The 23,630-nt window shown below is 51.7% G+C and overlaps 1 protein-coding gene across 2 annotated transcripts; it reads right to left on the reverse strand.

Annotated features, from left to right (window-relative positions):
• Positions 1-1,388: 1,388 nt before the first annotated feature.
• YPEL1 (yippee like 1) lies at positions 1,389-23,133 on the reverse strand. 2 transcript variants are annotated; one of them, XM_023646800.2, is made up of 5 exons: positions 22,892-23,133; positions 9,720-10,002; positions 6,371-6,414; positions 5,753-5,861; positions 1,389-4,414 (listed from the first exon to the last, which is right to left on the reverse strand). In XM_023646800.2, the coding sequence occupies exons 2-5, from the start codon at positions 9,834-9,836 to the stop codon at positions 4,325-4,327; spliced, it is 360 nt and encodes a 119-aa protein (XP_023502568.1). In that variant the 5' UTR covers positions 9,837-10,002; positions 22,892-23,133; the 3' UTR covers positions 1,389-4,324. The 2 variants fall into 2 exon arrangements, with proteins under 2 accessions (XP_023502568.1, XP_070131359.1); XM_070275258.1 differs by lacking the exon at positions 22,892-23,133 and adding an exon at positions 10,471-12,379.
• Between the last annotated feature and the right edge of the window lie 497 nt (positions 23,134-23,630).

A 23,630-nucleotide genomic window follows, 5' to 3' on the forward strand; every position in this document is an offset into this window, starting at 1 on the left:
TGCCCTTCCTTGTTTTCCGTTCACTGTGCAGCCCGTGCGGCCCGGCTCCGCTCTCCTGACTTTGACCCCGCCACCCCAGCTTTCCCGAAGCGCCTCTGTAGAAGCATGGGGACAGCTGCCTCCTCCCAGGACCCCCATCTCCTCCAGCCCCGGGCCTCTGAGGGGGGTCACTGACCCCACCCCTGCTCTCAATACCCGTTGTCCTTGGGTCAGCACAGGCCACCATCCCTCCAGCTTGTCACACTGAAATTCCAACTTAGGCTTCAGCCTTGGTTTTTCTCCTTTCCCTCACCCTAACCCTCAAATCCATCAGCCAGTCTCACAGCTCTTACTTCTGGAATGTACCTTAGTTCTTTTTCTTTTTTGAGGAAGACTGGCCCTGAGCTAACATCGGTGCCCATCTTCCTCCACTTTATATGTGGTACGCCTACCACAGCATGCTTGCTAAGCGGTGCCATGTCCGCACCTGGAATCTGAACCTGCGAACCCCGGGACGCCGAGGCGGAACGTGTGCACTTAACCGCTAAGCCACCAGGCTGGTGCTACCTTAGTTTGTCCGTATCTGAGGCTGAACCCCAGGCCCAAACCCTTTGTGTTCACGTGTCTCTATTTGAGCCCCTCATGCAGCTCCACACGGATGCCGTGTCCACATCGCCTTCCCATAGCTCACCAGCCCATTGCCTTCTCGCTTCCGGCCGGTCACCAGCTTTCCGCTGTGTCCTGCCTGCAGCCTGTCCCTCTGCAGTCCCCTTGCCTGTAACCAGTAGCTGGGGACCTGGGCTCTACAGTGACTTCCCAGCCCCTCCGCACCTTCAGCCAGGCCCTCGTCCCTCATTGCACAAACGGCCCCCTCACCACCACCCCTTCCAGCTACAGACGTCTGATAACTCACTGACACTCAGACCTTTGCGCCCACGCTGTCTCCGAGCGCCTGCTTCCCACAGGAGGAGAGGGCTTGGCAGGCAGGATGTGGCGTCGGCTGGGTGCAAACGTTCCTGCAGGCCACTGAACGGGGGCTTGTAGCCGAGTGCGGGTAGGCCTGAAGGCGGGGAGCGGGGGAGGGCGGTGAGTGGGTACAACATGCCTTGGGGGCGCTCGCCCCTCAGGAGGTCAGGAGGAGGTGAGCACGGTCAGCCGCAGCCCCCACTGTACTGTTAGACCATCCTTGGGCTACACTCGCAGCCCCCAAAGTGGTGAGCACGGCGCTCCCACAGCTGCTTCTGTGATGGCGGGCTGCGCACAACAGCGCCGGACCAGGGCCACCGGCGGAGAGGAGCTCCGAGGCCCCAGGCCCCTTGCTCCCGGCAGCAGCTGTGGGAAACCAAGGCCTCGTCCCTCAGTGTCAGAGCAGAGGGCACGGGACAGGTGGCGCCACTGAGACGGAAATGTCTGACCTCGGAACCTTTATTTCCGAACCTCACAGACACAGAGGACTGAGGGCTGCACATGGGAGGTGGTGGCGGCGCGGGCACGGGAGCCCAGTTGTCCTGCTCCAAGGCACAACCCTCTGGGCTGGCCCCGGGCTGCTGCCCGTCCATTTGTGCAGCCTCCCCCAGCGGGGCCGGCACACAGAAGGCCCGGCCCCCGGGGCTGCAGGCCCAGGGCCTTGGACAACTGAGCGTTTGCATTTCTGTAGGTCATTTTGGAGCTTAAAGTAGTTTCCTAGATAGTAAAACACTTGGATTTTATAGGTACCTGGTGAGGTCACCAGGCAAATTAAAGGACTTTTGAAAGAAATTCCCATTTCTGACCCCTCCTAATATCCGACAGATGCCATCAAGAATAAGTGTTAAGGTATAAAAATACTATATATATGTGTATATATAAAATGGCAACAAATCTAAACCACATTTCTAAAGCAAATGTACTTTGCCAGAGGACACTACATAGTTTAAGTTAAATACATTTATAGTCCTGGCATCAACTCCCACTCTTCTCAAGGAAAAAATATTTTAAATAATTTAAATAAAAGTCACGGGATGATATTTTACTGTTTAGGAATTTAAGAGGGTGGAACATTCCAGCACCGTACCAGCGCATCTGGTTGTGGTCGCGTGAACATCCTTCCTTGAAGCCGGCTCACAGTCAGTTCATTTGGTTTCAAAGGGAGTTTGGATTTTGCAGAGGACCAACAAAAAAAGTGGTAAGAGTTTTTGTTGGTATCAATTACAAAAAAAAATACAAAAGTCATAAGACCACTAGTAAAAATGTTTCAATGTCATCACAAAAGACAATACAAAAACCAAAGTGCTCAAATCAAAGGAGCAGTCCGCCTGTCCAGACCTCGGCGGAGCTCTCAGCGGGGCGGTGTCAGACTCGGCTTGAGGGGCGCCTCGGAGAAGCGCCCCTCGCAGCCGGCCAGCGCTGGGGCCGCAGGAGCCAAGACGAGGAGGGAAAGGTCGGTGTGGGCCAAGTTGTCACTGACTCGTGCTCACTCCTCGAGGACGGGGTCTCAGGCCCTTCCAAGTTTCCACGAGGGCCCGGCGCCGCGGACGTTCGCTGCTCCAGGTGCTGGCTTGCACGTCTTGGGTTTCTAACTGTGGCAGCGAAAGGCCCTGTGTAGTGACTGGGCCCTGGAAGCCTGGAGGCTGCACAGCTGAGCACTGACTCAGTGACACGCGGGTGTGTCAGGACAGCCTAAATCTGCAGCCACCAGCCCAGGGCAGCAGCAGCCTGCGGGCATGCCCGTGAGTGGGGCTGACACAGCTGTGCCAACACTGCTGTGCCAAGACCTTCCCTCACACTCGGAGCTGTGTGTCGGGCTCCTCCCGACACAAACTTGCACTGATGTCCCCTCGCCCGGGGCAGGGCAGCAGCATTTCCCACATCCCGAGGCTTTGAGTTGTAGGCAGAGACGGGGCCAAAAGAGAAGCTCCCAGTGGGCAGCTAAACCAGAGCCAACGAGGGGACCTCAGGGCCTGCACGGCCAGGGCTCCAGGCTCTGGCGGGCTGGAGGCAGGGAAGGGGCCTCCCAGGGCTGGAAGGCCACCCTCACTGTCCCCAGCCCGCTCGAGCTCCTTGCCACTGGTCTAGCCTCATCTGGAGGAGGGTTCGGAGCCATCCTGTCAGCTGAGAAACGTCTGCCTGCGCTGCTCTCCTCACTCTGCCAGCTCTGGGCCTCCCTACCCTCAGCACTGGGTCCCGGGAGTCACGCCGTCCCAGACGCCTGGAGCGCCAGGCCGGGCCCACCAGCTGCGGTCAGGTCAGGACGCAGGAAGCCCCACTCTGTTCTCTGCAGGTTGGTCAAGGTGCCCGAGCAGTGCCCACTCCGCAGGGGCCGGGGAGGTCGGGGCTCACGCCAAAGTTGAAGACACAGGACTCGGGAAAGTGGTCCCGGGACAGAGTGCGGCAGGCGCGGGACCCTTCGAGCAAACCAAACATCTCCATTTTATAAATTTTAAACCTGTCTTGCAACTGTAAGCTCTTCTGAAAACATTTTAAAACAATCTAGCAAATCTCACGTTTGGGAGTTTATCCTGTTAGTTCTGGCCTCTTTCATATGCAAAAATAATTCTTTTTCTTCAAGTACATCAGAGTAGAAAAGGAAACCCGATTTTACTCAGTCCAGTGCATTAAAGGATAAGGCGAGGCCAGCGCTCAGTGACTGGCAACGCGGAGGCCCTGCAGCCCTGCGCCCGGGCGCCGCCGCCCACAACAGTCTGCTCACCACTAGTTCGCTCGCTTCCTAGATAAGGAAGCTGTTGGCTTAAATACACAAGATGTTCCATTAGCCATTTCCCTATTTATAGCTTATCTAAAATGTTGGCGTTCTCTGTTTTTGAACAAGGCTAAAAAAACACCCTGGGTGTATAGATTTCTTGACTGCTTCTGGAAGATTCCTAAATGAGCACTATGCCTTAACAGCTCATCTGCAAGAGGAATAACCAGTTGGCAGCTTTGAAAATTAGAGAAAAAGTGGGCTGAGGAACCTCGCCTCTAAAGAAGAGGGGTGGCCTTGCTCTCCAAGGAGATCCGGTCCCCGGGGTCTGCAGAGACTCGGTTCGGTTTTCTATCAAACAGGAAAGAGCACAGCCAAACTCTATCTGAAAGGCGAAGGTTAGAAGAAGGCATTAACTAGACAGAAGTCATCCACTGGTTAATTCTTCCTCTAGAGCTTGACCAGTTAGAAAAGGTGACAGAAAATTTCCAGAAACAACCGTGTACACGAACGGGACGTGGACTGGAGGGGCGCCTTCCCCGCGGGCACGGCCGGGAGAGGCCGGCCTGCGAGTGGCAAGTTCAAGAGGCCCTGTCACCGGGCGCTCCTGCGCTCCCACGGTGCTGCCGCCTCTCCAACAGCACTCAGAGAACGGCAGCCTGCGCTTCACTCCCAGCCGTTGTCTTTGATCATGTGGGCAAGCTCAATAATAAATTTTCCTTCCTTATATTTCTGACTGCTCTCAAAGGCATGTTCCTTGAAAAAGAAAAGCAGAGAGAAAGGTTTCAGGACAGGGCCAATTTCCTTTGTCAGCTTCACTGCACACTTGGTGAAGAAAAGAAGTCTACAGGACGTCTCCCCAGATGTCCCCTGGCTGTGCCCGCCGCGGCCAGGAGGCCTGTCTCGGGTGATGAGCCCATGGAGGGCAGCACGTGGCCGCCCTGTACTCAAGTCACAGTTAACTTGTAGGGGACATTAATTTACACTTGTTACTGAGCACCTGCCATGTGCAGGGCGATCAGGGAGGCAGGAAGAGCGAGACATCCTTCCAGGGGCTCGAGGTGAAAGCCGAGGGAAGTGAGTAGCCAGCGAGCCCCGGACAGTCTGAGGACGCCCAGGGAAGGGAAGGCCCCGCGCTGGGGGCGGGATGGAATGGACCAGGCCAAGCAGGCGCGAGGGCTGGGGGAACATGCAGGCCTCACTGGGCCATCTCCATGCCGGGGACTGTGTCCCTACATCTGACGGGGACATGGGAGACCAGCAACGATCAGGATTTCCAGCGAGAGGGGGACAGCAGGTGGCCCTGACGAAGGAAAGCAGAACGGCCGCAGAAGACACGTCCATGAAGGCTGGCGCCACACCACACAGGCCCCTCAAATGCCGGAGTGTGGCGGTGGGGGTGTGAGCAAGACGGCCAGGGGCACTGGGGACAGGGGACTGAAGCTGGGGCAGAGGGACCAGTTTGGGAGTTGTCAACAGACGGGGTCAAAGCAGGCAGAGATCAGAGGAAGGGCAGCCCGAGGGGGAGACAGGAGCAGAGAGCTGAGGAGGGGAGCCCTCCACGGTCAAGCTCTCAGCCAGCAGGGCTGGCCCCGGGGCGGGGGCGGCAAGGGGGCCTGCAGGAAGCAAGGGCCACGGAGGAGGAGGCTGGAGATGGGGTGGGAGGGCATCTGTGTAGCTCAAGGTCCGAGGAGAAAGAGGGCTGGGGGTAGGAGTGCGGGGGCGGGAGCTTGGCGTGATCCTTCCCACAGTCACGTCACCAGCCAGCCTGGACCCGGCTGTGGGGAACAGCTCCCGCCCCTTGTTCCGTGGGACCCTCAGAGGGCGCGGGGTCTGGGGTGGGGCCATGTGCCCCCCACAGCCCAGCACGGCTGCTCGCCCTGCCCCGCAAGCGCAGGCGCGCGATGACGCACATCTTTAATTGGCTCAAAGACACTATTTTAAAACATGGATTCTTTGACTGATACAATCTATCACACTTCCAGGGGGAAGTCTTACTCCTTTGCAAATTAATTTTGCGTCCATTTGTCACGTTTTATTTATTACAGTAAATCTGTGCGCTCTTTGAAATGTCAGAATAAGCCGATTACTCACATATTTCCACCCGAGCGTGGTTTTGCAGTTCTCACAGTAGATGTCAGCGACAGCATGCAAGCCAGTGAGGAGGACCCTCTCCTCCGCAGGGCCACAGCCCACGTTCACCCTGCAGGGAAGGAGGCAGCCGCCACTGGAGACCTGCAGGCCCCTGCCCTGCCCGCCGGGGCCCAGGGCGTGCAGCAGCGTTTCCACCGCCACCTGGAGGGGGCTCCCCGGCTCCCGCCCTGGTCCCCACCGGGGGGGTCATCTCCTGAGCCAACTGATTACCAGAAACCCAGCAGTGTGTCCTCTTCCCTCACCTCTCCAGTCCTGCCTGCCACCCTCTGTGGGAAGGAACAATGTTGTTTCCCCACCAGGACCCCAGGACGGGCCAGGCTGCGGGAGGTGAGCGCAGCCCTGCAGCGGCACAGCAGGGGCCACGGTCCACCGCACGCGAGCCAACTCCTCAGGCGGGACACGAACTCTCTGACTGGAGGGCAGAATTCTTTAAGACCCCATAAAACACGCCGGTGACCCCAGCCCAGGCTCTGCTTTCGGCCCCGTGTGGGCCGTGCATCACACACGGCTGCAGAGCAGCCCTGGGGTCCTGCCAGGGGGCACGGCAGCGATACTCACACGGAATTGAAGAGGTAGGCTCGGCCCTGGCTCCCCTGAAAGGACTGCAAAGAAGAAAAAAGTTTTCAAAGATTTGCTCTGGTGACAAAAAGCTACAGTGAGTGTTGCATTTAGGAAGGAAAGCGGAGCAGCCGTGTTTCAGGCCGGGGACCTCAACCTGCACTGACCGCCCTGCAGAGCGACAGGCAGCGATGCTGAGGAGGAGCCCCGGCTGCCGCTGCCCAGCTCCCCCAGGGAGGCCCGGAAGTCACAGCAGCCCCAGAGCCCCAGTGGGGCTGCTCAGGTGTCTAACCCACCCCACGAGGGCAAGATGCACCACTGCCTGTCGGATATCAGGGGCAAGGGGACATCTCCATGCTTTTCCATTGAAATAAAAAAAATAAGTCACAGCCCAAGATGGCCCCTAACTTGGAGGAAAGGACATTCCAGTGACATCTCACCCCAGGAACGTGCTGCAAGCTACGAAGCAGCTCGGAGCATACGCCCGGATTCCGAGATGATTAAGGAGGCAGATAGGGTACTGCTGCCCCCCTGACGGCCAGGGCGGTCCCAGACCTAGCTCCACACCCACACTCTCACAGGAGCCGGGGCTCATCTGCTCAGATGCCAGGCTCAAAGGGACCACACGAACTAGAGGGACCTCAAAAATAACCACGGAAACACAAACTGAATCAAGAACACTTTTTGGGTTTTTTTTGCCTATCACCTTAGCACAAATTCAAAAGACGGTGATGAATGTTGACTGGATCATGAGTTGACAATATCCACATGTGACAGGTACATACTGCACGGCCCAGCAATCCCACTTCTAAGAACTTACTGTACAGAACAAACCAGCTTGAGTGCTTAAGGAAATGTGACAAGAATGGTCACCACTAGTGTTTCTCACTGCAAAAAAAATGGGAGACAGATCCCCAGCGACAAGTGGGAAACAAGTGAATTCACAGCCAGGACTCATGCAGGCATTAAAGGGGGACGGAACAGACGGGATGAGCGGGCGTGGGAAGACAGTCATAAAATGTCGTTAAGTGAAGAAAAGATAGCTGTAAAACGATGTGACGTGTGAGCCCTTTATTTAAAGTGAAAAATGTGTTCCTATAGACAAGTAAAAAAGGACAACATACACCAAACTACTCACAGTGACAACCCAAGGAATGGAGATGGGATAAGGAAGGAGGAGAGAGCAACTCTCATTTTTTACTTTACAAATACACATCACGTTAATGTGTCATTAGGAGCCATAGTTTCTTTAAATTAAAGAAAGCTGGGCCCCGGCTGACCCTTGACGGACAGCTCATTGAGAAGGAGATGAACCTCCGTTTCCAGCCACTGAGACCTGGGGCTCTTTGTTGCTGCAGCAGAACCTAGCCTGACGCCAGCAGTGTCCTGATTTAAATATACAGCTTTCAGACTTAAAAAGGGGTCTTCCCTAATGTGGTTTTCTACAATTAGGAATATTATTTTTTGTCCAATTTAACAAATAATCATCTTACAGACCTTTCACGCATCCTTACCAGCATTCAATTTTCTAAACTCCTTTTCCTAATTGTCTCACCTAGTCAGCAAATCCTTATTTTTTAAACAGGGTTCAGATCAGCAAAGTGATCAGATTTGCAGTTCAGATTCTGACTGGAGCAGGGGTCTGCAAACTTCTTCCGTAAACTAGGGCCAGATGATAAACATCTCAGGCTTTGGGGCCATCAGCCTCTGTTTCAACTACTCTGTCTGCACGACAGTAGCCACAGATGACATACAAACGGACGAGCCAATAAAACTTCACAGACACAGGTGTGGTGCCAGAGGTGGCCACAGGTGAAACTAGAGCCTTTCACCAACCAGACCTGCCTCCAGCAAGAAGGCTCCTGTGGGTCCGGGGATTGCCTGTCAGGGCAAAGATGCACCCCGAGGCTGGTGGAGCCGTTGGGACAGTACCTCTAGCCTCATACGAGTTGGGTTCCGCTCTACGTGGTGTCATGGAATAACAACGTAAGGGAGAAAAAGCAGTCTACTTTATCACCAGCTGAAACGCAAGGGCTGCCTCCTCCTGGCAGCTGGTGTGCTCGGAGGTTCAGCTTCCTGGCATTCCTTGCATCCTGAAGTGTTCGTTTAATGTCACGACTGTTTCCACCTCGCAGGCCTCCACGCCTGACGTGATTTAAAACCAGCTTGATGGCTTTGGGGTTCCGGGAAAGAAGCCTCTCAAGTGTCTTTGGGCTACCTAAGGACAGATCCTCCCAGCACGCTTCAGAACAAAGACCGTAAGGGTGCCCAACACCATGCCCTGCTCGGGTGTCATGGGCTCAGCAAGGTCACCAAGCCACACAGCCCCAGTGTGGAGGCCCCGAGCGGCTCTGCCTTCCACTGGCTCACAAGGCTGGCATGGCTGGAGCTGCCTCAGAGAGCAGCCCGGAGCCAGGGCCCGAGGAGCTTCCAGTTCCCGCCCGAAGCTCCTCCACAGACAGGGAGCCACAGGAGCCCCGAAACAGCAGACGCCCTGCCTCATCCCACGGTGTTTATTTTAGCTGAGGAGCCGAACGAGGTAACCTCTCACTATCCCCGAGTGACACACAAGCAGACACGCGTTCTTCCAGTGAGGGAAACATGACGCCTACGTGGAGATGCCTCAAAGGCACAACTTCCTGATGGACTTTGCTGCTGAAGGAGCACGAGGGTCATGTGGCCCAGGAGGGCAGACCTGAGAGCGTGGGCGGGGGTCATGCCCCGTGAACACAGAGGGCAGAGGACCACCACTGTCCCCAAGGGCGCATTCGCTCATTCCCCAGGTTGGATTGTTTTCAGTGGTCGTAATGGCTGATTATAAACATGACAAACTGCTCACAGAGCATTCACCTCACTGCGGAGGCCGCGGGCTGCTGTCTGGGCCTCTGCGAGGCCGGCCTGCGCAGAGCTTGCTCCTGGGCACCTTCCCGAAAGATCCCGCCTCCCGCGGGACAGCCTCTTCTTAACCATTCTGAGTTTTAACAATTTCTGAATTCCCTTATTATTAAACTGTTTCCATAGATTGCCCAGACCTGCTGTGTTCCCCCAGTGGTCTGGGTTTATATTAGCTTTACCGTTCTGACAAATACCCGCCTCCTCTCGCTACTGCTGATCAGGAGGCCCCGGCGCCCAGCCCTCCGAAACGCCCCCTGTGCAAAGACCCTGCCCAAGACCGTGGCGTAGCCACACTCCATCACACACAGAACACGCATCAGGGCCCAAGGGCTCCAGGCTTTTAGGATACAGCAAACTCAGGAAGTCATGTGATGGGTGGATACTCGCCTACTAGTTAGGTATGGCAATCACTGTCAAGGATAATGTCGTCAACTTCTGGACACAAAGCACTTGCCTTGGAGATCAGCTCGTCGTGGTTGGCCAGGTGGGCTCTGCAGTGGACACAGCTGTACGTTCGGTGACAGTTCGGCAGATAAGCTTGGAAAGTTTTGGCTTTTGTCATCTTCACCATCTCTGCCGGGCACCCCTCGCTCAGCTCAGGGCTGGCACTGGAAGCACGGCAGCTCTGCTGGGCTCTCTGACAAAAAAAACACGGGAACACGCAGGCAAGAGCCGTCGTTGTTCAGAGGGCGTGTGGCACTGTCCACACAGCTGGGACGAGAGAAAAATGTCACAACCTGGCAATGAATCAAGACAAAGGAGTGAGTTACGGAGAGAATGAAATCCATGCAGGAGACGTGTTTAGGAGGCATGTGTTCAGAAGAACGGGGGTGGGGGCAAGACTAGAAGTGAAAAGATTTAATTCTTCAATATTAATTGTATATAAAAGAATACTAGGGGCTGGCCTGGTGGCACAGTGGTTAAATTTGTGTGCTCTGGTTCAGCAGCCCAGGGTTCGTGGGTTCGCAACCCAGGCACGGACCTACACAGGGCTCATCAAGCCATGCTGTGGAGGCGTCCCACATATGAAATAGAGGAGGATTGGTACAGATGTTAGCTCAGGGCCAATCTTCCTCACTAGAAAAAAAAAAAGAATACAAATATCTAATCACCATCTAACCATTCTAAATGTAGTTGGAAGTGGCAGGTGAACTACTTTTACATACAAATAATTTGAGAAAAACATTTGATCAAATACATCTTACCATGTGTAGTTTCAGGAAATTTGAAAGAAAAAGTAGCCAACAAGACTCCCATCTCAGTGAGGTCAGCAGCAGCACAGGACACATCTTGTCCCAAATCATGGAATTAACGACTCAGCACCACGACATTTACGAATACGTGTGATGGATCCAGTATTAACTAAGCTTTAACAAATTACACATCAGTCCAGAAATAAACCCTTGTCTACAGTCAACTGATTTTACACAAAGGTGCCAAGGCCATTCAATGGGGGAAAGGACAGTCTTTTCAACAAATGGTGCTGCAAAAAACAGGTTATCCACATGCAAAAGAATGAAGTTGGACCCTTATAAAAATTAACTCAAAATGGATCAAAAACCTAAACGTAAGAACTAAAACTATAACACACTTAGAAGAAAACATAGGGGTCAATCTTCATGACATGGATTTGGCAGTGATTTCTTGGAAATGACACCAAAAGCACAGACATGTATGTGGACTTACAGAAGGTGAAGTGAGAGGAAAACGGGGCAGAGGCTCTATGTGAAGAAATAATGAGCAAGGATTTTCCAGAATTGAAGAAAGACACCAATCCACAGACTTAACAAGTCCAATAATTCCAAGCAGGATAAATAAAAATAAAGCCACATCTGGTCACATAATAATGAAATTGCAGATCACTGAAGAAAAAAGAGTCTTAGAAGCATCCAGAAGCAGAGGGAAAATTACTTTTCAATAGAACAACTTCCCAAGTAAAACAATGGGACCCAGAAGGCAGCAGGGAAAGATATCTTTACAGTCATGAAATATAGTAACTGCTATCCCAGAATTATATCTGCAGTAAAAATATCTTTTAATAATTCAGGAAGTGACATTTTCAGACAACTACAATGTTTGATGTCAGCAAAGTATCACTGAAGGAAGTTCAAGGATGTGCTTCAGACAAAAGAAAAACAACACTAGATAAAATCTAAACTCCAGACTCTAACTGAAGAGGGTACGAGGAATAAAGAAAATGGTGAACACGCAGGTAAACAGAACAACGCTGTCTCGTAGAGCTCTGAAAAGAGATGACTGTGACACATGAGCCCCATGAGTCGGGGATGAAAGCTCAAGTGAAAGTTTCTATTTCAGTCCTTGTATTGTCCAAAAAAGAAGATATAAGTACTGATTAAATTTAGATTTTGGTAAATTAAGGGTAAATGTTGTAATTTCTGATGAGACTTCTGAAAGAACAAAAACCAACTATATAACTTCCAAACATACAAAGGGAAATATTAGCAAATGACAAAATGTCAATCTAAAGGGAGGCAAGAAAGGAAAAGAAACATGATGGAAAGAACAGGAAAGAAAGAAGCAAGAGTTAAACCCAAACGTATCAATGCTTATACTAAATATAAATGGACTAAATGTTAGAGTTTAAGGTTTCAGACTGGACAGAAAATAAAATTCATCTAGATGCTATATACAAGAGACACCTCTAAACACAGGACACGGAAAGGTTGAAAAGATAAGGCCAGAGCCAGGGTGGCGGCAACATACATGTACAGTGTGTAAGTATTTGCTAACAGTACATTGTCTAATGTATTTATTGTTCTATATGACTCACAAAAAATGAGTTAAAGTGGTAACAGGATAGAAAAAGATACAGCACGCAAATAACTTTTTAAAAACTATATTAATATAGTAATATTAATATCTAAGGGAAAAACCTTACCAGATAGATAAATGGGTTACTTCATAATGATAAAAACAGAAGGGAGATAAGTGGCAAGTATAAATATTATTACCTAATAACATAGCTTCAAAATATATAAATCAAAAATTGATGGAACTTTAAGGAGAAAAAGATAACTCTATAATCAGAATAGGATTAGCAATTATTATTATTTTTTAAGATTTTATTTGTCCTTTTTCTCCCCAAAGCCCCCCAGTACATAGTTGTATATTTTTAGCTGTGGGTCCTTTTAGTTGTGGCATGTGGGACACCACCTCAACATGGCTTGATGAGTGGTGCCATGTCTGCTCCCAGGAGCTGAACCGGCAAAATCCTGGGCTGCCAAAGCGGAACGGGCGAACTTAACCACTCAGCCATGGGGCCAGCCCCAGGATTAGCGATTATTGTATATAAAGTATAAATATAGTAGCTTAGTATATATGCATACTATACTTAGTATATATAAAATATAGCATATAAATAAATAGCATATTTCTATATTTTACTATACCTTGAAGTAAATGATAGAGCAAACACAAATGAATACAGATTTCGAGGATCTACACAACATGATAAAGAAATTAGACCCAAAAGACATGTGGAAAACTGTATCTAAGAACCAGAGTCCACACTCATTTAAAGCACACATTTACAAAAAATTGCAAAAAGAAAATTTACCAAAAAAAGCTGACCATACAAGTCTCAACAAATTCCCAAGGACTGAAATCCTAGCACATTCTCTGACCACAATACAACTAAGTTAGAAATCGAAAATAAAATATAAGTAGAAAAATCCTCATATGTTTAGAAATTAAGAGATGTACTTCAGGGTGGGCTCTGTGGCCGAGTGGTTGAGTTTGCGCGCTCTGCTGTGGCGGCCCAGGGTTCGGATCCTGGGCGCGGACATGGCACCGCTGGTCAGGCCACGTTGAGGCGGCGTCCCACATCCCACAATTAGAAGGACCTGCAACTAAGATATACAGCTATGCACGGGGGGGTGGGGGTGGGGGGTGGGGTTTGGGGAGATAAAGCAGAAAAAAAAAAGAAAAGATTGGCAACAGTTGTTAGCCCAGGTGCCAATCTTTAAAAAAAAAAAAAAAGAGATGTACTTCTACATACTCAGGGGTCCAAGAATAATGGAAATTAGAAAATATTTTAAACAATAATAAAATAATTACTTACCAGTACTTAAAGGGAAATGTATAATCTTATAGAATGCATGCTAGAAAACAAGACAAGTGGAATCAAGGAGCTAAACACCCATCTTTAAGAAGTTAGCAAAGTAACAGAAAAACAATCCAAAGAAAATACAAAGAAGGAAATAAATGGGGAAAAAATAATGAAACAGAAAAGAAAAACAAGGATACACTAGAGAGGATCAACAAAGCCAAAAGTTTGCTCTTGGAAAGACTAATAAAACTGACAAATCTCTGGAAAGACTGATGGGTGAGGGGATCAAGTGAGCAGAAAAAGCTGCCACACGTGGAAATGGGATTTCATCTTCTTTGGATAAGATTCATGAGTGAGAGGATGTTGTGATCAACTGAAGTCAATATATTTGAAAATGTAAACTACATAGATAAATGCCTGGAAAAATATAAATTAAAAAATATGACTCAAGAAGAAATAGAAAACCTGAATAATCCTATAAACATCAAAGAAATCAAATTACTGGTAAAAAGTGTGCTCCTTCAATACACTCCCCGCCCCGCCCCCCCAACAAACCTTAGGCCAGGAGCCTCGCTGAACTTCAAAGAAAGAAAACTCCAGCCTGACACAGGGCCTCCTGGGAGAGGGGTACTCTCCAGCACCCAACTGGCCAGCTCCTCGACACCAAACCCCAACCAGGCCAGGATAAGAATGAGATTCACTCTAGTTTTCTTCTCAGGAACCAAGATGCAAACATCCTAAACAATATTATCAGACAGAATCTAATGCTATTTTTAAAGGATAATAAAATACAATTAAGTTAACTTTATCACAGGAATACAAGAGAATTTAATATTAAGAAATTTAGTTAATAAAATTCACCAACTATTGTTTTTTTTCCTCTCTCTCTTTTTTGGTGAGGAAGATTGGCCCTGAGCTAACAACTGTTACCAATCTCCCTCTTTTTGCTTGAGGAACACTGTTGCTGAGTGAACATCCGTGCCAATGCTCCTCTATTTTATGTGAGGTGCTGCCACAGCATGGCTTGACAAGTGGTGCTAGATTCTCACCTGGGATCCAAACCTGCAACCCCCAGGCCACCAAGGCGGAGCACACAAACTTAACCACTATGCCACTGCCCGGCCCCTCACCTATTGTTCTCTTAATCTGTTTATCTCAATAGATGCAGAAAAAGCCTATGACAAAATTTAACATCTATTCACAATTTTAAAAACATTCAATGAAAACTAAGAATGTAAGGGAATTTCCTTATCTATTAAGAGGCACCCACAAAAAACCCCACAGTATGGGGCTGGCCTGGTCACATGGTGGTTATGTTCCCATGGTCTGCTTCGACGGCACAGGGTTTGCAGGTTCGGATTCTGGGCACAGGACGTACACAGTGCTCATCAAGCCATGCTGTAGTGGCATCCCACATACAAAAGAGAGGAAGACTGGCATAGATGTTAGCTCAGGGCTAATCTTCCTCAAGCAAAAAGAGGAAGATTGGCTACAGATGTTAGCTCAGGACCAATCTTCCTCACCAAAAAAAAGAAGAAGAAGAAGAAGAAGAAGAAGAAGAGAACCAAAAACATCCACGGTAAACATCCTTAATGGTAACACTTGGAAAACATTCTTTTTGAGATCAGGAGTAAAACCAGGATGCCCCCTACACCACCACTTTTATTTAACACTGCCAAAAGTCCCAGCAAGCTCGGCAAGGCAAGAAAAGGAAATAACGCATAAAGACTATAAGGGAAAATATACTCTTATACAACATTATAAATATACAAAGTTCTCTAAGAATAAATTCAAAGACCTGAAACACCTTTACAGAGAATATTCTAAAACTCTGAGGGAGGGACATTAAGGTAGACCTAAATAAATGGAGAGAGACACTGTAATCAGGACTGAAAGATACCGTAAACATATGAATCCTCCCCAAGTAATTTTTTTTTTTAAGATTGGCCCTGAGTTAACATCTGTTGCCAATCTTTTTTTTTTCTTCCCCAAAGCCCCCCAGTACATAGCTATATATCCTAGTTGCGAGTGCCTGTGGCTGTGCTGTGTGGGACGCCGCCTCAGCATGGCCTGACGAGCGGTGCCATGTCCACGCCCAGGATCCGAACCATTGAAACCCTGGGCCGCCGAAGTGGAGTGCACAAACTTAACCACTCGGCCACGGGACCGGCCCCACCAAGTAATTTTTAAGTTAAATGCAATTCAAGTCAAAATCCAGGAAAGCGTGTTGGGGGTGTGTGTGTGTGGGGGGGGTGCGACATGTGTGAACCAGAGAGCCAGTGAGAGCCACACAGACCTGATTCTAAAACTTATCCTAGAAGTGTCTGTAGAAGAAGAAAAGGTTTTCCTCAACCCTCTTAGGGTCCCTAGCTGGATTTGAAAATTAAACTGACAAAGACAGATTAAAAGGAGAAGAGCAGAAAAATTTTGTTGAATTTTTATATGTAAATGGGAGAATGAAGACCGACAGAAGTGACCAGAGCAGGAAGCTTCTATATCTTTTAGCCCAAGAAACCAAATATTTGTGAAGCACCGACAAGGGAGAGGGCTGGGGCCAGGCCCTGGCGGTCCATGGTTAAGGGCTTGCTTAACAAGCTTTGTTTATCCTGGTCTCTCGGCCCCAAATTCCCTGTCTCTGGTGATGGGACGTCCCCCATCGAGGGGCCAGGGAGGGCCCCTTCACATGGGAGTTGTATCAGCTCTCCTGGGGAAGAAGGGCGAAGGGGGAGGTCAGAGTGACAGGACCTCTGGCACCTGCAGAGCCTCAGAACCAGGAGCAGGATTCCCGGTGGGGTTTGTAAGTTGCTGAGACGAGACTGCTAACTGTCTGCCATGTTATGACAATGACATCTTGTGTGGTTCTCTGCAATGCCTGGTGAATTGCATTTATTACCCGTTTTACAGAAAAGGGAAGAGCTCAGCTTGAGGTCCCAGCCACCAACTACATGGCACAGTTTGTGTCGATCCCTCTTTCAGCTTTGTCCCCCCTGCAGCCTGTGTCTTGACAAACCTCACCGGATCATCCCCTCATGGTGCCCCCTGTCCTCCCAGCAGTCACAGACAAGGGCGGCATATTTTGGGATAGCATGTCCTGAACCCCATCATGTCAAAAGGCCAAGCTGGTGAAGAAGAACCAGATGGAACACCCCAGCTGCCAGGGTCTGCCAGAGAGCAAGTCCTGTCATTTCCATGAGAGTCATCAAGACAGCGTGGTACCTGCACAGGACAGGCCAACGGGACACGGAAGAGCCCCCACACACCTGTGCAGAGAAGGACACCAGTTATGGCAGCAGTGGCACTCCAGCCCGTTGGGAAAGGGCAGCTTTTTCCAAAAAATGGTGCTGGACAACTGGGTTTTAGAGGAAAACCAAGAAAAACCAAGTTGGATCCTGTTTCATAGCAGAAACAGAAATTAATAGGCCATCGATGAAAAGATTGTAGAGATGGATGGTGGTGATGGCTGGACAACAATATGAATGTACTTAATACCGCTGACCTGCACACGCGGACATGGTGTCACCGTGTGTCACACGGTGACGATGGTAAATTTTATGTTATGTGTACTTTAACACAATAAAACAATTAATGATTCACCACACTTCCCAACAGAGAAAACCAGCTTGCAAGATGACTGTGGAGGAAATTTCTGTCCAAGGTTTACACACCCACACCTACACATCTATCTGCTAAAACGAAGCCCATTTCTTGCTCCAATACACCGTCTTCACAATCAAGCATTAAGGTATTTCTGAAGAAGTCTGATTATATTAGATATTCCTAATTAGTGATTCCCAAAACCTTAAACTTTTTCCCCCTTGGCTGCCATGAAGTCACAGGCCAATCTGAATCTTCCCCTTGGGTTTCTTTGACTCAAGGATGAGGTGTCACATTAGCCCCAATACATTTTATTAGATTTTATCTGTTGCCCCGACCAACTAGACCTTATGAATTTGAACCTGGCATCCCTCCCATCTTCCATAAGCTCGCTGACATGCCCCAGGGGGTCATGGGGGCAAGTGCCAACTAGGACACCACCTGCCCAGCCCGCCCCAGCCGTGCCGGGCGACCCAGGAGGAGGCGGCCGCAGTGCTGACTGACCACGTGCTGAGTCTGTTTGAACATCTTCGCCCGAGTCTCTCTAGTTATTGAAAGGAGCCTTAAATTAACCATCTTCTGTTTTACCCCTTCTCTCCTCTCCTCGGATCTCCCTCTGAGGAAAGTTCTAAAAGCAAGGCGTGCAGGGCCCGAGAGACAATCTTAGATTAGTCCGAAGTGTTTAGAGTTCAAGGACCCCTCTGGTGGCAGAAACACTGCTCCCGGTGACCTGCGCGGAGAAGTGCAGAAAGTGCCCTCACTCCATCCCAGCCCCTGCCTGTAAACAGCCAGATCACTTCTGTTCACCCTCAGAACGGGACCCCCTCCCCTGACTCGCCTTCACCTCTGACGGGGACGACGCCTAGCAAAGTGGCGACCTGCCAAGGGTTCTGTTTCTTTGCAACTGTTCAATGCACCATGGACGCCTGTCATTTCCCGCAGGCTCCAGGGACAGCCCTGCCCCAAGGCATCCTCTACCCAGGGGCTGCCAGCCTCCTGAGGAGCCCTTCCTTCCTTCCAGGCGGCCTTGTTTGGGCTCCTGTCACGGCCCCGGGCCTGGCCTGTGCTCAGTGCTCACGGTCGACTCCTCAAAGGCAGGGTACACCTCACGCACCAGCGTTTCACCATCTCAGTCCTGACCTCCAACCCTTGTCACCACCCCTCAAAGGGGGTCCTGGTAGAGCAGCGGCCAGGCCTGGGTTTTCGTGTCGTGTCGTGTTTGAACAAAGCCTGTCAACTGGCATCCACTGCTGCGCTGGGGAAACCATGGCCAGGTCTCCCAGCAACGCGAGGCAAGTGAGCTTTGCAGCCGATCTGCTGCAAGTCAGGACTCACCGCGAGGGACCCGGGAGGGAACGCTCTCAGGGACTCTCGTTGCTACAGGACATTATGTCCCCAGGTTTGGAGGGCGGACACCATCCCCCCAGATAGTAGTGTAGGGTAATTTTTTAGAGCAAAAACAATATTCTGTGTTCCAGAAGTTTCTCCCCTAAAATAAGCATGTATAATTATTTTAAGAGAACGTGAATCAGGCCCGTGTCCATATGGTGCTGTTACCACACTTCCAAAGACAAAAACATTGAGAAATAAACCCCAAACCAGGAGCTCTGACACCTCCAGGACGGAGCGGAGGCAGCCCCTGCCCACCGCCCACGCTCTCTCTTCCCTGCGCTGCTATACTTTTCCTGCCAGCACCCCCACAGCCTGGCAGGCAGCTGAGCCCCAGGCCTCTGCTTCACCCTCGAGGGCGGGGAAGCGCCAGGCAGCCAGGCGCGCGTGCACTGCTGTCAGAGGGCATGCACCGCAGTCAGAGGGCACGGGTGTCCCCACTGGGCTTGGCAACGATGTGGCTGCAGTGGTAGACAGAGCTCCCAGGGAGCAGCGGGAGGAAAGCGCCCAGGAGACACAGGCCCCGCCGGCCAGAGCCCCATGGAGAAGCGGCAGCCAGGCCCCATGTGTGGGGACATCAACGCTCCTTTTCCAGGAGAAGGAAAGGCAGCGGTTCCAGAGGAGCCTCACAGCCGAGGCTGGGACTGTTCTAAGCAGGCGACTGAGAAGACATGAATTAACAGCAGCCCTAAGAGATGAGGGGTCTTATTAGTCCTACTGTGCAGACACGGAAACTGAGCCCCAGAGGGGTTAACCAACCTGCCAAGGATGTACAGCTAGCAAGCTGTGAAGCTGGACTCAAAGCCAGAGAGGCTCCACCCTGGGCCACTGTGCCTACAGACATGTCAACAGTTGTGAACTTCACCCATGGATGCAAATTAAAAGCACACTGATATCTGTCTTATAGCCCAGCAGGTTGGCAAACATTTTTAAACAGTTGATGACACCACCTGCGAGGGCAGGCTGCAATGCAGCCATCTGGTAACAGCAGTCAGCGCTCCCAGCACGCGCCCCAGGACCGAGGCTCAGGCCCCTGTGGTCAGCTCTGGACTGATTTGCACACGTGCAAAATAACTGGATATAGGTCGTTACAATACTGCCTGTAATAACAAAAGATTAGGAACCTCCTCAAGTCTAACCAAAAGAGACTGGCCCCTTAAAGGCACCAACAGACAGGGATCAGAAATACTTCCCAGGTGGGACCTCAGGCTGGGGTAGGAAGGACGGGGAATTGACTTCCTTTTCACTTTCTGTGTTTTTCTAGCTTTTGATTTTTTTTTTAAAGATTTTATTTTTTTCCTTTTTCTCCCCAAAGCCCCCCGGTACATAATTGTGTATTCTTCGTTGTGGGTCCTTCTAGTTGTGGCATGTGGGACGCTGCCTCAGCGTGGTCTGATGAGCAGTGCCATGTCCGCGCCCAGGATTCGGACCAACGAAACACTGGGTCGTCTGCAGCGGAGCGCACGAACTTAACCACTCGGCCACAGGGCCAGCCCCTCTAGCTTTTGATTTTGATACCAGTTTATGTACTGACTATTCCAACACACGCACACACAGGCATGGAAAGATCTGGAAGGATTCACACCAAAGGGCAACAGCATGGGTATCATTTGCCTTTGGCAGTGCCAGCTTCCCTTCACTCACAGGGGCTCCCTTCGTGCTTGAATTACAGGATGAAAACTGCAGGAACCGCAGCCTTAGTGGACCACTGGATCTGCTGCGTGGGGCCAGAAACTGCTTCCGTCCCACCACCCGCCCCCTGCTGCTCTCAGATAAAGCCCCCTTGGCCCTCTGTGGACTCCCGCCTGCCCGGCCTCCAGGTAGTCCGAGGCCTCTGGCTCCCTCACTGCCCGGTGCCCGTGCCCGCTGCCCTCCAGACTCTCATCCTCAGCTCCCCTCTCACCTCTCCTCAGGTCCCTCCTGTTGTCTCTGCCGGGACTACCACTTAATGTGTTTGCACTGAGCCTCTCTTTTCTAAGAGCCTGTAGCACATTCTTTGTTATTTCTCCCACTGGTAACAAAGTTTCCCAGCCGTGGCCCTGGGGCACGTCCTAGCAAAGCTTCCTAGATGCCTTGCTAACAAGAAGGCGAAAGAGGTAAGACGCAGAGCCGCAATGGTGCCCTTCTTCTCAGGAGAAAGGGTGGGGATTGGACCTAGCCGACTGGATTGCAGTGGGAGAAAGGAGCCCAGGAACCTTAAACTATTTTACTAATCACACACTAAACAAAACAAAATCAAAGATTCAAAGCCTGGTGTTGGGGGAAGAGAAGGGAAAAACCAGAAACACAGAGGAATCAGAATGGGGGCCAGGGCTCGGGAGAGCGTGCCAAGGCTGGGAGGACAGGGGGCACCATGAGGGGATGATCCGGTGAGGTTTGTCAAGACACAGGCTGCAGGGGGGACAAAGCTGAAACAGGGATCGACACAAACTGTGCCATGTAGTTGGTGGCTGGGACCTCAAGCTGAGCTCTTCCCTTTTCTGTAAAACAGGGGTAATAAATGCGATTCACCAGGCATTGCAGAGAACCACACAAGATGTCATTGTCATAACATGGCAGACAGTTAGCAGTCTCGTCTCAGCAACTTACAAACCCCACCGGGAATCCTGCTCCTGGTTCTGAGGCTCTGCAGGTGCCAGAGGTCCTGCTGAAAAATGGGGCGACTGGAGTGGGGGCTCTTCAACCCCTTCCCGGGGTGTGGACGAGAGTGGGTTGGCTCCAGGATTTCTGTTTTACTATCACCAGTGGACAGGTTTTCAGTGGCGCCCCCACGTCTCCATCACAGGAGTAGTGTCACCCAGCAGGCTGAATGCAACTCACTGCCCTCCCCAGAACCTTAGCCTGCCAAGGACTTGGCTGTTGAGAACTTTCTCCAACCTCCCCTGAAATCTCTTCTCAAAATTCCCACTCCCTAGGGGTTTTGCTGATTAGCAGATCTACTTTTCCAAAAATTTAAAACCAAATGAATCTCAAATGAAGAGTGTCAGAGAATGGTTTTAAATCAGGAGGACTTCTATGCCTCTTCGTATTCTATTTTCCATTCGTCAGTCTTCCAGGGAGAAAGATACATTAAAACTACACGGCGGGGGTCAGCCGGGTAGTGCAGCGGTTAAGTGTGCATGTGCCGCTTTGGCGGTCCAGGGTTCACCGGTTCCGATCCCGGGTGTGGACATGGCACCGCTCGTCAGGCCATGCTGAGGCAGAGTCCCGCATGCCACAACTGGAAGGACCCACAGCTAAAAATGTGCAACTATGTGCCGGGGGACTTTGGGGAGAAAAAGGAAAAATAAAAATTAAAAAATATTAAAAAAAAAAACAAAACAGAAAGACTAGTGCTTAGATGGGCAATGAAGATCAGCTATTTTTTTTAAAGCCCAATAGAGCCCAGACTCTGTGCTACATAGCTGTGGTAAAACAGATTTTGCCTTGATCCTAGCTCTGAGGGGTTCCCACAGGAGAAGACACTCTCGCCCTGTGAGATGCACAGGCAGGGAGCACAAGGGTCTAGGAGGGTAGCAGCATTCCTCAAACATGCCACTCCTGTTCCCCAAGAGCGCACAGCTAGGGGTGGGGGGACAATGCAGGATTATAAAGCTCAGCAACAGCGGGGTCAAGCACAGCCCCTGGCGCTGGGCAGAGGCTCAGCACATATTTGTCAGGTCCACAAGAACAGAACAGAGGCTGGAGGGGGTACCGGTGATGGGAGCACCGTGTGCTCAGGTGAAGCACCTGAGAGGGTCCCCAGAAAAGGTGAGCCTCGTCTTCAGGCTTGGGTAGGAGTTTAGGAGAGCGAGGGACTGGTGGGTGGAAAGAACAAGATTCTTGGCAAAGGAAACAACAGGCTAAGGTGTGTGTGTTTGGACAGAGAGGAAGAAATGCAACTGAATAGAAAAAGCGTGAAGGTGGGGAAATCCATGTCTTCCTAGGCCATTATCTATCTCAAGTGGAATTCCAGCCTTCTTTCCATCCTAGAACTCAGCACAGAATTTGGACATCAAAGCTGTCAATCAGAGGCAGGCCTGGGGAGGAGGACCCTACTGAGCAGGTTTCCGAAGGCAAGGCTCTTGCAAGCTCGGCTTTCATACGGCCTGGTGCCACAAGTGGCGAACCAACACGGAGGACAACCTAGTGCAGTCACGATCTGTATGTGGGCAACTTGAAAACGTTTCCCCCTTTTAATCAACATTCCTAGGAGACCTCTTTTGTCCTCACTGCCCTCCCCAATCGCGACTTTTTTTTCTTTAAAGAGGGAAAAGCCTATTATCATCGGGCACGTAGTTCATTCTCTCTGTGAATTTTTTTATGGCCAGGGTGGGGCGGGAGCGGGGAGAAGGAGGGAAGAAATGGGAGGAAAACCAAACATCAGGCTTTGTGGTCCGCTCCAAAAAGGGGTGAACCAAATACCAACAAATCAGAAAACCGAATCAAAATGAAGACAGCGACAGGTGTGGCCCGCTCCGCCCCGCCCGCCCGGACGCCAACAGGTGCCTCCGGGCCCCGCCCGCAGCCGCGGGGTCCTGGGGCGCCACAAAGTAGCCGCCCGCGCAACAGTGTCGCGGCCCGCCCGTACTCACGGCCGCTCGGCGGTCCGCGCCCCAGCCCGCAGCGCCCATCCGGCCCGGGCCCCGGTCGGCGCGGGCTCGGCTCTCAGGCGGCCCCGGCGCGGCCCGCGACGCGCTGCGGCCGTTGGCGCCTCGGCAGGGCGCGAGGCATCCTACCGCCGCCGCCCCGCGGGCCGCCTGCCCTTTGTTTTGGAGCTGCGGCCCCGCCGCGCCGCCGTTAACGGCCTCGGAACGCGGCGCCGGCCAATCAACGCGCCGCGCCGCCCGCGCCCCGCCCCGCCCCGCGCGCCCCCGCCCCGCGCGCCCCGCGCCCGGGAGCTCGGCCGGCTCGCGCTCGGCCGGGCGGGGCGGGGCGCACGTGCCGGGGGGCGCGCCGCGCTCCCATTGGCCGGCCTGTCGCGCGCGGCCTCGGAGCCAGCCTGTGAGGGGCGAGGGCCTCAGGGGCGGGGCCTCGGGGGCGGGGCCGCGCTCAAGGAGGCGCGCAGCGCGCAAGCGCGGGGTGGCGTGGGCCGGGGTGCTCGGCCTGCTCGGGTCGCTGGCGGTGCCGAGCACGCGCCCCGGGAAGCCGGCGGGCCACCCACTCTTCCTGGCGCGTGTGGATCGGCTGAGGACACGCTGGATCACAGGCTCCCGGGCTGGGGCGGGGCCTGCAAGCAGCCCCTTCGGCGACGGCCCTGCGAGTGCGGCCAGTCCGCGCGCTCGGGGAGCGTTCCGGGGGCGGGAGCGGAAGGCGGTGCGGGTCGGCAGTGCG

The sequence above is a fragment of the Equus caballus genome, chromosome 8 (assembly GCF_041296265.1).
Source record: "Equus caballus isolate H_3958 breed thoroughbred chromosome 8, TB-T2T, whole genome shotgun sequence".
Classification (NCBI taxonomy): domain Eukaryota; kingdom Metazoa; phylum Chordata; class Mammalia; order Perissodactyla; family Equidae; genus Equus; species Equus caballus.

What these genes read in the sequence shown, in the direction of transcription:
- YPEL1 (XM_023646800.2), bottom strand. Translation starts at nt 9,836, where the DNA reads ATGGTGAAGATGACAAAAGCCAAAACTTTCCAAGCTTATCTGCCGAAC. An exon ending in ACGACGAGCTGATCTCCAAG is followed by an intron (nt 6,415 to 9,719) that starts GCAAGTGCTTTG and finishes TCTTCTTTGCAG; the next exon opens with TCCTTTCAGGGGAGCCAGGG. An exon ending in CCACGCTCGGGTGGAAATAT is followed by an intron (nt 4,415 to 5,752) that starts GTGAGTAATCGG and finishes TTCTTTTTCAAG; the next exon opens with GAACATGCCTTTGAGAGCAG.